This window comes from Mastigoproctus giganteus, chromosome 8, assembly GCF_048544385.1.
Source record: "Mastigoproctus giganteus isolate SK-2022 chromosome 8, ASM4854438v1, whole genome shotgun sequence".
NCBI classification, from domain to species: Eukaryota; Metazoa; Arthropoda; class Arachnida; order Uropygi; family Thelyphonidae; genus Mastigoproctus; species Mastigoproctus giganteus.
Window position 1 is genome coordinate 142,960,497 of NC_143582.1, and position 17,997 is coordinate 142,978,493.

General features: G+C 36.9%; 1 protein-coding gene across 1 annotated transcript in view; it reads left to right on the forward strand.

The window, feature by feature from the left end:
- LOC150081874 (BRO1 domain-containing protein BROX-like) overlaps positions 1–17,997 on the forward strand; it is a 102,436-nt gene that overhangs the window by 60,195 nt on the left and 24,244 nt on the right. The window contains exons 7-8 of the mRNA XM_090379782.1: positions 4,031–4,116; positions 10,957–11,038. Of these exons, the coding sequence (XP_090235908.1) occupies positions 4,031–4,116; positions 10,957–11,038 (168 nt within the window). The remainder of the gene's footprint in view (positions 1–4,030; positions 4,117–10,956; positions 11,039–17,997) is intronic.

The following is a 17,997-nucleotide window of genomic DNA, read 5'->3' on the forward strand; positions in this document are numbered from 1 at the left end:
AGTTTCATTTTCTGCATACACCAAAGCTCGCAACAATTGTAAAGCAGTTATTAACCAGTCCAAACTAGAGTTTGAACAGGCTAAGAGTAGAAAACTTGCTTCTTGCCTGGTAGCCGAGCATTCTGGTCTCTTGCCAAAGCTATTGGCCACAACTTTTGCCCATCTCTGCTCCTACCTCTATCCAAACTCATGCATTAACAATCTTGGTCAAATACCTCCCACTATTCCCAACACTCTCCATTCAATGATTCCTGTGGTCGTCCGTCAAAAGGATGTCAGAAGGATTTTGACGAATCTTGATGCTAAGAAAGCTCCAGGTCCCAATGGTATTTCTCCACTTGTTCTCAAAACCTGTGCTCCTGAACTTACTCCTGTTCTTTGCGGCCTTTTTTCACTTTCTTATTCCAAAGGTGTTTTTCCTTCTGCTTGGAAATTTGCTCATATCCAGCCAGTTCCTAAATATGATGACAAATCCCTCCCATCCAATTATCGTTCCATTGCAATTACTTCTACTCTTTCTAAAGTAATGGAGAAATCAATTAACCGCCAAATTTTAAACTACCTAGAAACCTTCCGTCTGATCAACGATCGCCAGTATGGATTCCATCAGTATCGATCCACTGGTGATATTCTGGCTTATGTTACCCATTTATGGACTAATTCAATGGAAAGGTTCGGTGAAACACAAGTAGTTGCTCTTGACATTTCAAAGGTGTTTTTCCTTCTGCTTGGAAATTTGCTCATATCCAGCCAGTTCCTAAAAAGGGTGACAAATCCCTCCCATCCAATTATCATCCCATTGCATTACTTCTACTCTTTCTAAAGTAATGGAGAAATCAATTAACTGCCAAATTTTAAACTACCTAGAAACCTCCCGTCTGATCAACGATCGCCAGTATGGATTCCGTCAGTGTTTGGCATAAAGGTCTTCTAAACAAGCTTCCATCTTATGGTTTGCCAACTGTTTTTAGTAATTGGTTATCCAGTTTTCTCTCTGATCGCTCACTGAGGGTGATGGTAGATGGCTCTCTGTCTTCTAACTTCTCCACTAATGCCAGTGTCCCCCAAGGTTCAGTTCTTTCCCCCACTCTTTTCCTCTTGTTTATTAATGACCTTCTTCCATTGACTGGAAATCCTATCCATAGTTTTGCCAATGATAGCACATTGCATTCCACTTTCCATTTTGAGAAACCTTGTCATGTTCAATCAGCTTCAACTTCTCGAAAATCTGCTACCAATTCCTTAAATGCCGATTTTCAGGTAATTCTCCAGTGGGGCAAAGACAACTTAGTTTTTTTCAACCCTTCTAAAACTCAGTCTTGTCTTATATCTGCAAAAAGGATTCTTCTGCTCCTACGCTTATCTTTAGTGACACTCCGATTTATAGGCAAAATGATATATCTCTTTTGGGGATTACCCTGACTTCTAATCTCTCTTGGCACAAGCACATTACAAATATTGCTTCTTCTGCATCTAAAAAACTTGGTTTTCTCTTTAGCTCTCGGCGTTACTTTTCTTCCAAACAGCTGCTCACTCTGTATAAATCGCAAATCCGCCCTGCCGTGGAATATTGTTCCCACATCTGGGGTGGTGCCCCCAAAACCTCACCTCTCTCAGGCTTCTTGATTCCATTCAGAAGAGGGCAGTTAGGTTAATTAATGACTCGTCTCTAACAGAGTCTCTGCACTCGCTGTCTCATAGATGTACTGTTTCTGCTGCATGCCTCTTCTACAGATACTTCCATGGGCACTGTTCTTCTGAATTGGCTTCTATAATTCCCGCTCTCTCTTTCAAAACAGTCCGAACATGTGCTGCCACCAGCCAACATCCATTTACTGTCCAACTTCAAACTCACAGAACCAACTTTTATCTTTCTCGTTTATTCATTCAACTGCCGTTTTCTGGAACAACCTTCCTTCATACGTATTTTCTGAAAATGACAGTCTACAGAAGTTTAAGTCCGGTGTCAACAAATATCTTCTTTTGTCTTCTCAACCTCCAACCCAATCACGGTACTAAGTACTATAGGTTCTAACACCTCTCGTGTTTGGGGATTACATAAAAAAAAAAAAACAAGAGCAAGGAAGCTCTCGTAATTATGGCTAAGGGTTTGCTTACGTCCTTTACTGTCTCTTTTAATATAACTGGATAGATCCCTTCCACCCCAGGTGCCTTTCTTATGTTTATCTTCAACAATTTCTCCTCCACTTTGCTCTCAGTTATTACAAAATTATCTAGCTCACTGCCAGAGTTTAATTCACCTCTAGCATTCCCCTCCCTGAATAATTCCTCATGTGTGAATGTAGATGCAAAATACTCATTTAGTTTGTTAGCTACCTGAGCAGGATCATCAACAGTTGAACCATCAATATCAAGGGGACCAATCTGATTCATCCCCTTCCTTCTAGAGTTTACATAAGTAATGAACTCTTTGCTGTCTTTCTTTGCATCCTTTGCCATAGATTTCTCGTAATCTGCCTTTGCCTGCCTAACCTCTTTTGTGATCAGCTTATATCTGTCATAGGCTTCTCTGTCACCTGTTAATTTATATGTATCCCATGCATTTTTCTTCTCTGCCACATTTAGTTCATGTGACATCCATTTAGGCTTAACCCTGAACAATATTTCTTAGTTGGTATGAAAAACCTAGTAGCTTCCAAGATTAATTCTTTGAATGCTTCCCATTTTGAATTTGCTGTTGGTAACATCATCTGTTGGTCCCACCGTATAGAATTTAAATACTGTCTCAGACTGCCGTTGACACCTTTACGAAAGCAAAAACCCTTCCCTTTACCCTTGATGGTAGTTACCTCTTTGAGTAAATCCCACTTCAGCACACTGTGATCACTGCCCCCTAGTGGTTCCTTTATCTGTAGATTCTTAATGCATGAAGAATCACTACTGATAATCAGATCAAGAGCATTACTCCCTCTAGTTGCCTCCCAAACATGCTGCTGTAGAAAACGATCATCCAGTAAATTCACAAAAGCCTTGCTAGTGTGTGAGTGACCAACTCACAAATTCCTGTCAATATGTGGAAAATTAAAATCCACCATTATAAGACACTCTGATTTACTGGCCCACTCCCACTCTATTTCTCTGTACAGTTGTTTATTATACTCATCAGAGTCATTAGGCCTATAACACACTCCTACTTTCAATTTTGCTTTCCCAGTGATTATGTCACACCAAACTGACTCGACACTGCTCTGTCCAGCCATATCAACTGGCTGTACTTCCTTGGATTTTGTGTTTCTTAACCACTAGCATTACCCCTCCTCCCTTCCTATCCTGTCTATCCTTCCTGTACACATTGTACTCCCCAAATTCCATTTCTGCATTCCTTATATCTGTGTGGCACCATGTTTCTGATATCCCTTGTTTTCCAGACTGCAGCTGCTACGTTTATGGAATTTCAGGGTAACATCATTGGTCTCAGAGATTAATAATTTTGCAATATTATGTGGGATGTCCATTATTTTAACATTTTCAAAGGAGAATAAATGTTTGCAAGTAATTGAATGATGTGAAAGCTATGAAGATCCAGGACAGTTAGCCTCAACTGAAGAACCATGCTGGTCGTCTCTTTTCCAATGTACACTTTGTTGAACCCTGATATGAAAAGTCATAAGAAGTACAAGAAATGCTCTAAATAAGTTTGTTTCTTGAAGAGAGATTGATCATTGAATATGAAATGCTGCAATTTGAAAGTAGACTATGATTTATAGATGGGTTTGCCACTCTCTTGTATTCTGTATTTTTAAATAATTGCTAGAGAGATGAAAACTACTTTTCAATATAAAGAATGCCGATAAAATGTTTTTTCTGTATTTTATATAGTTGATTAACAGTAGAACTTAATTGTAGTCTTGCTTGGTCGTTTAGGATAGAATTAATTTCAATAAGGTACATTACTTCATAAACCTATGATAAAATGCTGATTTCATTTTTTAAATCAAGTTGCATTTCTTATTGATCATATCATCTTTTTCTTTTTTATTTATTTATTTATTTTTGTTTTTTGTTTTAGCTGCTTCTATTTCTGCTCTTGACCCTCACAAATTTGGGAAGTGGAACAAGTATTTACAATTGAAATCACTTTTTTATTTGTCATATGTAAGCATGTTTTACTTGAATTTCTAATAGTAGTGCTGCATTAAATAAACTCAAGAAATGGTTGTTTGATGATCAAATTATTATAGGAAGATAGTTGATTAGTAGTTCTTAATCTTTTCTGTCTTGATTTTCCCCACCCATTTTTATTTTTTAAAATTGCCATCTCACTTTCCGCAAAAAATTTTCTTTTGTTTTAAGGTTTTAATGGAGCATGCGAAAAAAAGGGAAAAAATTGATACTTAAAATGTACAGTTTTTGAAGCAAAACTGAGTATAATAAACAGTTTCAGATTACATTGATGCCGCTAAAAAAAAAGCATAGGGCTCATCAGATAAATATAGTATAACATATTAATACACCCTGCTCCTATTTTTAGGACATCAGCCTTTTTTTTTGCCAGTGTATAAATATATATGTATATATTAAGTGCAATAGCATCATTAATACACAGCCATTTCTGAATAAACAGAATATTTATAAAGCGGCATTGTTTTAAGTTATATCTCATATTGTGAATACCTTCCCAATGAGTTGCCACGATATTGCACTACTTCGAATAAGTAACGCTTCACCTAAGGAGAAGACTAATGTTACTTATTCTCAGATAGGTACCACCACCCAGACGGCACCGTTTCAGGGCTATTTTGTATTTGTGTGGGATAATAACTTGTCTATCCAGTTGTCCCTATTACACTTAGAAAAGCAAAAAGGTAGAAGGAAAGTAATAGTAGGAGTGGAAGAGGAAAATAAACGGTGTAGAAGAATGAAAGGGACAGTAACTCCTTCAACTCACACCACTCAAAAACACAAACTCCTCAAATAGGCAACGCTTCCCCAGTGGAAAAGGCTGTTGTTACCTATTCTTGGAAACTCTGGACATCATCAGGCTCTCCCCCTGGTAGGCGCATCCGTAGCCAGGTGGGAAGGAGCAGCAGTGCGTAGCACACGCTTCTTGATTAGACCGGGGTTCGAGCCCGTCACCACCAAATACGGAGCATTCGGAAAGGTCAGGGAATGACCACCGCACCGAGCAATATGGCCTTAGTTGCTAATGCTCCAAATAACAACAATCTCCCCCTGGTGCCGTTTCAGGGCTATTTGTATATGTGTGAGATAATAACTCGACTATCCACTTGTCCCTATTAGACTTAGAAAAGCAAAAAGGTAGAGGGAAAGTAATAGTAGGAGTGGAAGAGGAAAATAAACGGTGTAGAAGAATGAAAGGGACAGTAACTCCTTCAACTCACACCACTCAAAAACACAAACTCCTCAAATAGGCAACGCTTCCCCAGTGGAAAAGGCTGTTGTTACCTATTCTTGGAAACTCTGGACATCATCAGGCTCTCCCCCTGGTAGGCGCATCCGTAGCCAGGTGGGAAGGAGCAGCAGTGCGTAGCACACGCTTCTTGATTAGACCGGGGTTCGAGCCCGTCACCACCAAATACGGAGCATTCCGAAAGGTCAGGGAATGACCACCGCACCGAGCAATATGGCCTTAGTTGCTAATGCTCCAAATAACAACAATCTCCCCCTGGTGCCGTTTCAGGGCTATTTGTATATGTGTGAGATAATAACTCGACTATCCACTTGTCCCTATTAGACTTAGAAAAGCAAAAAGGTAGAGGGAAAGTAATAGTAGGAGTGGAAGAGGAAAAGAAACGTGTAGAAGAATGAAAGGGACAGTAACTCCTTCAACTCACACCACTCAAAAACTCATAAACTCCTCGAATAGGCAACGCTTCCCCAGTGGAGAAGGCTGTTGTTACCTATTCTTGGAAACTCCAGACATCATCAGGCTCCCCCTGGTGCCGTTTCAGGGCTATTTGGCCCTTCTTCGGTGGGTGGGTAGGTACCCAAGTGATGCAATGATGGCAAAACAGTAATGAAGTATAACTCCACAATATGAGAGATGCCTGATGGTGTATGATGTATTTAGACTAAGATGCATTTAGGGCTAAAGCCTCAAGCTGCGAGCAAATTTAGGCTATGTATATATTAAGTGCAATAGCATCATTAATACACAGCCATTTCTGAATAAATAGAATATTTATAAAGCGGCATCGTTTTAAGTTATATCTCATATTGTGAATACCTTCACAACGAGTTGCCAAGATATTGCACTACTTCGAATAAGTAACGCTTCACCTAAGGAGAAGACTAATGTTACTTATTCTCAGATAGGTACCACCACCCAGATAAATATATATAAATAAATATATATATAAATATATATTTAAAAATAAATGTAGTTATCACTTGTGATTTAATTTTTGATCAGTGCAAAATTGTAATTTTTTTTAACATGATTTTAAACTTAGGGCCAAAAAGTAATGAATTTTGTTGTTACCACTGAACTATAACGATACATAATTTGTTAATTACTCACATTCTATTATTGGTTTTATTTATTTATTTGTTATCATTCACATCATTGATTATCTGATCAGCATTCCATGGTTCCCCCTTCTCTAGCAATTAAATAATCAATATAGTTCTTTCAGTGTTAGGTTGACAAAGATGAGGTGGAGTTTCAACTGATGATGCAGTTGTATCAATACAGCAGATTAAAAGCTTCTTTGCCATTCTATCAGTTTTGCATTTTTTCTTCTTTTTGTCTAGTGAGCTTTTCCAGTTTGGTAGAATGATTAAGGATTGTTATGCAGTACCATCACACTCAGTTTCTGAAGCATTTTTTTTAAAACAGTTGCAATCCATTTCCTGGCAGTACTTTGCCACAGATTTTTTGGCTTATATTTTCAAGAGCATCTTTGACAGAAACATCTTCACTGTTTGCATGTGTTGTTATCAATCTTTTCTCTTTGCATGACATTCAATACTTTTAATCTTCGTGGTAATGTAAAAAATAGTATCATATTTTTTATAACACATTTGACAAAAATCTTGATTATCTTCATTTATTATTATTATATCTTCACACTGAATTTTTTTTAATTAGTAGTATTACAAACACTTAGTGCTCTTAATCTTACTGATAATCCAGAAAGAAGTGCTTCCTATCTGCTTTGTATGTTAGTGTCATACAAAACTGAATTTTTTATGGTATTTATCCATGTCTATTGAGGTAATAGATTTCTTCCTACATGTCTGTGTTGCTTGGTTCCTCTTAAATATTTCCTTCACCACACAATATAATTTCTTAGTCATGGCACCTTGCTCACAAAAACAAAGCCCACTTCATATATATATGATGCCATAAATTTACCTTTCTGGTGTGCTCAAAATAAAATCCTGCATTTCCATTAATTTCCACTAAAATTTTGTTTAAAGTAGGTTAGTTTCTTCATCATGTCTGAAGAAACTGTGAACTTTTCTGTGGAAGGCTGATAAAGTGAAGTCATTGTACCTCAATAACATTTACCATTTATTGAGTCAGGACATTCTTTTTCTGGTGTATGAGGGACTTATGGGTCTTCATTTCAGCTTTATCTAGAAACAGCTTTCCTGATAACACAGTTAATAATATTAGTTTAATTAACATTGGAATTGATGTTCTCCTTGATCATTTATTTTCAAACTTTAATGGAAAAGATTTCTACTTCCATTCACAATGTTTCACCTCATACTGCTCTTCACTGATTTGTCACATTTATTTCTGAGAAACAGATTTTAGATTGCAATGTTTATCGTAAACCTTACACTCGTATTTAGATCATGTTGAAAAATGTACATTCTGTTTTTAGGTCAAAGAGAGAAAGAAATTAACTATGCCAGTAAGGACAGTTATAAAATAAAATTAGTATAGGAAAAATTGTCTGATGTTCCTTTGCTTTTTTTTTTTTATCAGAATACCTACAGAAGATAGATGACCAAGACGTTTCTCTGGTACCATCATGATCTGAAACAAGCAGTGATTCAATATGCTCCCTTCCCTAAATTTAGATTGATATGCCTCACTTAATAAGAACCAAGGAAATAGAAAGTATCAAAAGGAAGTTTGTGGAGTAATTATGTGTGTGTGTGGTGCCTTCGTAGCCAGGTGGGCAGGAGCAGCAGTGGTAGCACACGCTTCTTGATTAGACCGGGGTTCAAGCCCGTGACCACCAAATACAGAGTATGCGGAAAGGTCAGGGAATAACATCGCATATCCCCGGAGCAATATGACCTTAGTTGCTAATTCTCATAAAAACCAAATAACAAACAACAATGAGTTGCAGTGTCAAGAGTGGTTCAGTTTTCTTCCTGAATGAAATAACTTTTGAATGATACTGCTCAGAAATATTGTATCCTTTCGGTGTGCAGCTTATTGAGATAGAAATAATGAACATACACCTTCAATAAAGTGACACTATAGCACACACACACTGCAAAACATCCCATGAAGTTGCTGATGGATATGTTTGGAGACAATAACTTTAGCAGCAATTTGGCTGCTGTGGCTTCATGCTACTTGTTTTTGTTTGTTTTTTCTTGTGGGGAAGAGCAAAATCTTATGTTTATAAGGATAGGCCTAAACTACTTAAAGAGTTGAAAACCTCAATATCAAATTACGTTACTTCAATTACATCGGAAACTTTAATGACAGTGTTTGACAAAAATTAAATGTGTAGTATTCTGCTTATAGTATCTTCTGTAATGTTTTATGTGAGTATATTAATATGTACCCTCAGTGATCACTGAATTATGACCACCCCATCCGTAATGGGCTATACTACATAGCTCACAATATAAAAAGCTGAACAGCTTTGTACATTAGAGCAGTGGTAATCAGTATCTGATTGTATGAGTCAAAGTGATAAAGTAGCAGTTATGGTACCTAATAAAAATATCATGGTGTTTCAAAAGGGCATGATTATGGGAAGTCATGCATTGGGTGCTTCCATGTCATATCAGAAATGGCATGTCTTGTCAATTTCTCACAGCCCACTGTGGCTAAGGTGTACAAAGAATGATGTTGAACAGGTGTCAAACCACCTCCTACCAACAGAACTGTGCTGGTGAATGTTTCTGGTGAGTGAAGCATGTTGTATGGGCTCGACAGCAGGTCGCTGTGCGACAGTTGACATCACAATACCATATGGGGAATGTAAGAACAATATCCCAAATGACAATGCACTGCATACTCAGGCATATGGAATTCCACAGCAGATGACCCAACAGTTGCCTTAGTGTGTGACACAAGCAACGTGTGTCTGTGTCCCAATTGTGCATGGTGCCTACTATCCAGCCAGGTGGCGGCGGTTGCTTAATATGGAGCATGTTTTGCTGGCAAGAACTGACCCCTGATGGCTATTATCCACCCTGGTGAGGTCTACTGACAGCTCTTAGGAGACCATGTGCACCCTGCCATGTTGCATTTTTTCCTGAACAGAAACAGGACTTTCCAAGACGATAATGTCCTATGTCATTGGGTCCACGCTGTACACAAGTGATTCAAGGAAGTGAAGATATCACCCATCTTGATTGGCTTCCAGATTCACCTGACCTCCGTCCAGTTGAAAACCTGTAGGATATTTTGGAACGGGAAGTGAGGTGTATGGACACTCAACTGTCATCTATTCCAACACTGGGAAGCCTTGCGGGCAGCATGGCCGCAGATCCTACAGATGTTTTCAGACATCTAGTGAAATTAGTGCCTAGGCAGATGGTGGCTATTATCCGCACAAAGTGGCCCAACACAATATTAGGTAGTTGGTCATAATTCAGTGATCACTGGGTAAATAAAATTAATATTAAATCATGAAGTTTTTGTTCTATTATACTGCTAGTTTTATAATGCTGTAATTAGTTGCACTGCAGAGGGACTTTTCTAACATATGCCATAATTAGTTATGCTGCAGAGGGATTTTTCTGTATAATTATTCAAGGCTTACAGAAATGTGTGAAAAAGGAGCACTTGGGAATGTCATATTAAAAATGTTTTTCTTTATGGACAAAAACTCATATCGAACATAATCCTTACAAGTCAGGGAATCCAAACTCAAAGGCTTGATTGTGCAAGTTGTGCATTCTGGTGTATTATGACTGAAAAAAAAAAAAATACTAAATACTATAGCTTGTTGATCATTGTACCTAGATATGTTATTATTCTGGCTAGTAAGAATTACTGAAATTTTTGGAAATTAAAACTGGTATTATTTTACAATATTCTTTGTTTAAGCTTCTTGATTAGACCGGGGTTCGAGCCTGTCACCACCAAATATGGAGGATGTGGAAAGGTCAGGGAATGACCACTGCATATTCCTGGAGCAATATGGCCTTAGTTGCTAATGCTCCTAAAAACCAAGTAACAGAAGTCTTTGTTTAAGTAACTTCCATTGAATTAAAACATTGAAGAGAAAATATATCAGTGAACTTAGAATGACTTATAAATTATTTTCCAATTAAAAACTTCTTATTAAAATGTTTTTATCATTTTGAAACATATATTTGAAGAACTGCTGGTATTTAAGTGTTAACCGGTTACTCACCGGTTAACACTTAAATACCCTGAGGGCCAAAGTGTGAGGAGTGTTACACTGTTTCATATACTTAAACTTACAGCTGATTAGCTTCTGTGCAGCCTTCAAAACAATATTGAAATTTAAGAAATCCAATGCTAGCATCTGTTTTCTAGGTGTGAGTAATGCCACAATAGCACCTAACAAGCATGTTTATAAACATTTAATGTGACACATCAGTGATTCATGTACACAAACAGTATTTCTAGCTTTGTGGAATATTTTGTCTAGTGTAAAGATACTGACTGGTTTTATATCTTTCATTCACTAGTGCTATTCATTTTCTTTTAAGCAGACTTTATAGTTGCTTGTTGTAAATGCATTACAAAATAAATGTTCTTTATGATTTTTTTTTAACTTTAACTCTTTGCTTTCTCTATAGGCTTACTGCTATGCAGGTGAGAATCTACTTGCACAAGAAAAATGTGGAGATGCCATTCGATCACTTCAAGAGAGTGAAAAATGTATGTCTCACCCTCTTATAACTGTAATTGCTTGTAATTGTAATTTAAAAAAAAATGTTTTCTGATTCACAATGTCAAAGAATATAGATTAAAATTTCCAGCAGTATAACTGCATAGGTTTAGCTTTTGAATTTCTTTCATTTTAATTTGTAATGAATTTTTTAAGAGTGTCAGTTGCACACTCAAAATGAGGTAGGGCAGCAGCTTCCTGCCATGGGTGGCACAGCAACAGGGCCGACCGGGCTAGCCGGGTGGGTAACGTGCCTGCCTGGCAACCCAAAGGTCGCGGGTTCGATTCCCGCCTCGGGCTTGGATCAAAGTACTGCAAAAACCTTAGGAGGTGCACTATGGCCACAGAAGCCTATGCGCCAACAACTACCAAAAAAATAAAAAAAAAAAAAAAAACAGCAACAGGGTGTTGTCAGTTATGCCTCTTGTTGAAAGTATAATGTACTTCATTCCCTTCAGTAAATTGAATCTTCAAATTTTATGATCATAACCTAATGTTTCATACACTGGAAACTTTATCTTCACTATTTTATAAGGGGGTATTGAAAAGTTCATAGCCTCAGTATGATTACTTGATTCATGCCAGTTTTTTTTTTTTTTTTTACACATATATATATAATGAAAATCCTAAACACAAGACATATTAGAACTGTGCATGGGCTGAAGGTTGAGAAGATGAAAGAAGGTACTTGTTTACATTAGACTTGAATTTCTGTAGATTATAATTTTCAGGGAATATGTGTGAGAGGTAGTTGTTCCAGAAAATGGAAGTTGAATAAACGAGGAAGAAGAAAAGTTGGTTCTGTGAGTTTGAAGTTGGACAGTAAAAGGATATTGACTGGTTGTGGCACATGTTTGGACTGCTTTGGAAGAGAGAGTGGCAATTGTAGATGCCAATTCAGAGGAACAGTGCCTATGGAAGTATCTCTAAAAAAAAAAAAGGCATGCAGAAGAAACAGAACATCTATGAGACAGAGAGTGGATAGACTCTTAGTAGTCAGTCATTAGTTAACCTAACTGCCCTCTTTTTCTATAGAAAAAAAGGCAGGCAGCAGAAACAGAACTTATGTTAGACAGAGAGTGGGTAGACTCTGTTAGAGATCAGTCATTAATTAACCTAACTGTCCTCTTTTGAATGGAATCTAGAAGCCTGGAGGGCTTCTAGATTCCATTCTTTTGGAGGCCCCAGATGTGGGAACAATATTCCATAGTAGAGTGGATTTGCGATTTGTACAGAGTGAACAGCTGTTTGAAAGAAAAGTAATGGCGAGAGTGAAAGAGAAAACACAGTTTTTTAGATGCAGAGAAAGCGATATTTGTAATGTGCTTGTGCCAAGAGAGATTAGAAGTCAAGATAATCTCCAATACAAGTTGTTTTATTCTTCAATACAGTCCCCTCAGAATTGCACATGCACGCACACATATAGATTCCAGTGATGCTGCAATGCAGTTATCCCACTCTTGTAGAATGACTGCAACACCTGAAAAAATGCTTCCAAAAAATGTACTCTGTAGAATTACCTCTCAGTGCTGCCATTGAGAGCAAGCTGCTTCCAATTTGATGATTCTTTTTATTGGTAAAGGTAACTACAGTAGAATATACAGGATACGTGTCTTGGAATTACTTTAATTACTGTCATCTGTAGCAAACAAAATTGTCACATTTTTCAGAGAGAGATTACTTCTCTTCTTTCTCTCTGTGTGTAATTTGAATAGCTTGAGCAAAACTCAGTGCTAATGGGATTCTTCCTCTTGCTCACACTATGCACATGAGGGGACATAAATTAAAATTGAGGAAGGGTGGTTGCAGAATAGATGTGCAGAAGTTTGCCATCAGTCAACAGGTGGTTGATTGTTGAAACATGCTTTCATCCATTGTGGAAGTGGATAGTTTGAATAAGTTCAAGGAAGAACTAGACAAAGTATTGGAGGTGACAGATAGGTGAAATGGAATTTTTTTTTTTTTATTTAGGTGATGCTGTATAAGCTTGTTTTCTTACATCATTTGCCAATACTAATACTAACTTCACTAACAATGCCTGCAGTTTATATGGAGGAATAGAATCATTCAAAGTCATTACAAACTATATCCCATTGTGGTTAGCTTTCCTGGTTTAAAAAAATCATCAAATCGAAAGCAGTTTGTCCTTAGTGACACCATTGGAAGATAACTCCACAGGGTACAATATTTAGCTTCTTTTGAACAACCTGAAAACATATTGGATTCCTTTAAAAAAACTGCCTTGCACTTAGTATTGATAATGCCCTTATTAAGACAGGACTAAAAACTGAAGTCACGAGGGATTTAAAAAAGGAAATTGAGCACTTGGTAGTAATAGGCTGACCTTGCCATCTCATTAATTGCATGTTATCTCATTAAAGGGAACTAAATGTAAATAGACCTCTCACAATACTATTTACAAGAGGTTAAGAGTGATGAGAAAAGACATATGAGCAGTTTTTAGAGTCACAAAATTGAAAAGTACGACAATCATTAGTGACTCGTGTCCCAATCCAGTTCATGATCAAAAAGAGTTTTGAAAGAAGACAAATTAATGAACTCAAGGGGAAAAAACTTCTAAATTGTAAACTTCTGGCAAAAGCAATCCTAAACAGGCCTAGCAAGTTCAAGACTCGAGGCAAGTCATCCTCACTCATGCAGAAAGTTTGCTCATGCTCCTCTCTTCTGGCTTGAATAAAACCATTGCTTGTTTCTTTTAAGTCTCTTGTCAATGTGTAAAAATTTGAACATAGCTATTTTATCATTGGTATTTTAAAAATTCCATGTTACACAAGTTCCACTGAAAAAGGTTGTAAATTCTGAAGTGGCCAGATATCAGTTGGAAACACATCATTTTCAAATTTGAAATTTTTGTGGACAAGTTTTTATTGAGTCTAAACTATGTTCCACATACAGAATATTCCTGCTGTCTTTTTAATTTGCTTTATTTTTAACTCAGTTTAGTGTTTCTTTTGTTCATAAGTCTTATTAATATCATCGCATCTGTCCCTATAGCAAAGTAGAGTGAAGTTTCCAGTAATTCTCTCTATCATTGACAATAAAGAAATAGATGAAACAATAAATGTTTTTCAGGATCAGTTCTGACAATTTCAGTGTGAGAACCTACTAGATGCTATTAAAAATATGTAAGAATTGATGGGGGAACTGACAAGTACACAAGGAAGCTTGAAATATAACAAATTATTATAAACAAATCTTTGACTCAGAATTTCTATTAAGAGTTCAGAGTCTGCAGCAGTATCTTCTTGAAAAATCATAATAAGTTAATTCCTAACAGACAGTCCAAACAGCAATACACAAACAGAAAAATTCTAGGTAAGTTAATGTTTGAAAGCATACTGTACTGGTAGACATTTCTGTGGCTGTAATTTAATATAAAATGCATATGTTGTCAGTGAAATTTAATTCAAATCCAATGTCTGGATTGTAGAAAATCTCCTGCTTTTCTTCTGGTTACAATTACATGATCATCAGCTTTTTGAAGTTCAAAAGTTGACAGATATGTGACATTATTTTCAAAAGCTACTAGGCATGACTTTATTTGGTTTAGCAATGAAAACATATATCTCTTATTTGTGAACCTTTGAATGATATAATGGCATGAGTTTGTTAATAAATATGCTGCTTCGAAAAGTGAAAACTTGTTAGTGACTAGTGTAAGGTTATACACATCTGCCATTTCTTTTATTTGACTTATACTGTATTTTTAAATTTGTGCCTGTCCTTAAAAAAAAGTACATTTATTTGTGCTTATTTGAGCAGGTATTTCCATGTATAAAATGCATGAGCAATGACAAAATAATTTAATGGCAACCATAAGCAGAGATGGAATTGATTCTTGCATTGCTTCTATTGTGACTTGCAGTTGCTTAAAAAGCAGGAAGGAGACATTACAAGACTCACTGGTGGTTCACAGAGAACTAGAAATTACATGTGCTGTGTAAGGGTTACTGAAAACACAGACAGGCACATATTTACTTGCTTATACACTAATGATAGAAGCATAGTAAATAAATTTGAGTTTGAAGTATTCATTGTCACGAAATGTTGACATTATAGGTGTTATAACAGGACATGGTGTCACTCTGGTATGGGGATGCAGAATTTTAATATGGTGATGATTATAATGTGTGCAGAAAGGAGAACATGACAGGAGGGGAAACAGTTATGCTTTTGGTTAAGAAGCACATAAACTCTAAAAGAGTACAACCAGTAAACAGAGACTGCAAATGTAATATTGAGTCAGTATGGTGTGATATAAACACTGGGAAAACAAAAGTCAGTCTGTAATAGGCCAATGAATGTGGTGAGTATAATGAACAACTATACAGACAAATATAACATAACAGTAAATTAGAATGTCTCACCATGGAGAATTATTTTAACTTTCCAGATATCAGTCAGAGCTCTTGGGTTTGCAGTTCACCTAGTAGCAAAACATTTCTTGATTTGATGGAGGATTACTTTCTATGCCATCATGTTAAGAGACAATGAGAGAAAGCAATATTCTTGATCTCATTATGAGCAGTGACTCTTCATACATTAACAATTTGCAGATAAAAGAACCACTAGCAGTGATCACAGTGTATCGATTTGGGATTTATTTTAAAGATGTAACTACTGTCAAGGGTTAAGTGAAGGGATATTGTTTTTGCAATGTTGATTATAATGAACACAGACATTTTCAGTGGGACCAACTAACATTGCTAAAAAGTATAAATGCCAGATGGGAATTGCTTAGTGAGGTAATCAATAGAGGCCACTAAGCATTTGATACCAACCAAGAAATGTTGTTCAAGATTTAGACGAAAATGGATGTCAAATGAACTTTTAAACCTTTAGCCATAATAATGAGAGCATCTTTAGATTCAAGAGAAGTCCTTCATACATATCAGGTCAGCTAGCCATATATCATAGCTGAAGCACTGGATATTATGTTTATTAATGTGTGCTGGTTGGAGGAATGAATGAGCAGGGTGGCAGATATGCAGAAACAATTTTTGGTTCAAGCATAAAAGTTTCTGTGGTCATAATGCACATCCCTTCTGTGCATTATGACCACAGATTGGCTTCTGTGGTCATAATGCACATCCCAAAGTTTTTGCATTTTACTCCGATCCAAGCCCGAGGCAGGATTCGAACCCGCAACCTTTGGGTTGCCAGGCAGGCACTTTACCCACCTGGCTAGCCTGGTCAGCAGCAAGATTTATGTGGAATTATTGGATGGCTGTTTCTGTAGCAGCATGTTAGGGAGGCAGCAAGATGGAGTAATACATCTTGATCTGAGTATCAGCAGTGATTATTCATGCATTAAGAAACTGCAGATAAAATAACCACTAGGTGATAGTGATCACCGTGTATTGATTTGAGATTTACTTAAAAATGTAACTATCATCAAGGGTAAAGGGAGGGGTTTTTCTTTCATAAAGCTGACTACAGTGGTTTTTAAACTCTCTACAGTGGAACCAACAGATGATGTTACCATCAGCAAATTCTAAATGGGATGCATTCAAAGAATTAATTATAGAAGCTACTAAGCTTTTCGTACCAACTAAGAAATTCTCATCAGTTCATCTGACATTCAAATGGATGTCAGATGAAGTAATTTAGTTTCATCTGACATTCATTTGGATGTCAAATGAAGTGGTGAAACTCACGGCAGAGAAGAAAAGTGTATTGGATGCATATAAATTATCAGGCAACACAGAAGCCTATGATAGATATAAAATAGTTTGAAATCAAGTTACAAAGGTTGTCAGGCAGATTACTAGAAATCTTTAGCAAAGGATGCAAAGAAAACAACAAAGACTTCATTACTTCTGTAAAACTAGAAGGAAGGAAGGAGATTAAACAAATTGTTCAACTCGATATCAGTGGTTTGACTGTTGATGATCCTGGTCATGTTGCTTACAAGCTGAATGAGTATTTTGCATCTACATTCACACATGAGGATTCTTTAGGAAAGGGGATGTCAGAAGTTTATCTAACAGGGAGCTAAATGACTTTGTAATAACTGAGAGGAAAGTGGAAGAGATTGTTTAAGTTAAACATAAGAAAGGCACCTGAGGTGGATGAGATCTATCCAGTTATATTTAGGAGACAGCAAAGGAACTAAGCAAACCCTTAGCTATAATTATGAGATTATGAGAGCATCTTTGGATTCGGGGAGGTATGCACAGACTGGAGATGTGTGAATGTATCCCCAATTCACAAAGGGTGACACAAGTAATTACAGACCTGTTAGTTTAGCTTCTGTTCCAGGGAAAATAATGAAGTCTCTGATAAAAGAAGTAATGCAGAATCATCTGGACAAGGCCACAGTTATACTTCAAACAGAGCATGGGTTTGTTAAGGGCTTGTTTGACTAATATGATTAGATTCTACGATGTGGTCAGAAATGAACTGGATACAAAAAATAATTTTGATATTCTATACTTGGATTTCAGGAAAGCTTTTGATACTATTGCACATAAAATGCTGCTATAGAAATTGTAGCAAGCATTAAGGGCAAGTTGCTGCTATGGATAAAGGGATGATTGAGTCTGAGAAGACTCAATGGACATTGCTCTTCATGGACTGTTATTAGTGGAGTCCTCCAGGGTTCAGTGTTGGGCCCGTTGTTGGTTTCTATATTTATCAGTGATATTGATGAAGGTATATCGGGCCTAATGTCCAAGTTTGCAGATGATACAAAGATTGGCAGGATGGGTAATGACAGTGTGCTATTGCAACAGGATCTAGAAAAGTTAGGTAGATGGGCCAAGAAATGGCAACTGAAGTTTAACATTGATAAATGAAAAGTACTGTATATGGGTAGCAGTAGCCCCCAGAGTAAGGTACCAAATGTGTGGTATTACACTCAGGTTAGTGGAAAATGAAAAAGACCTGGGGTTAATTGTGCAGTCAGATGTGAATTTTTCTGATCAGT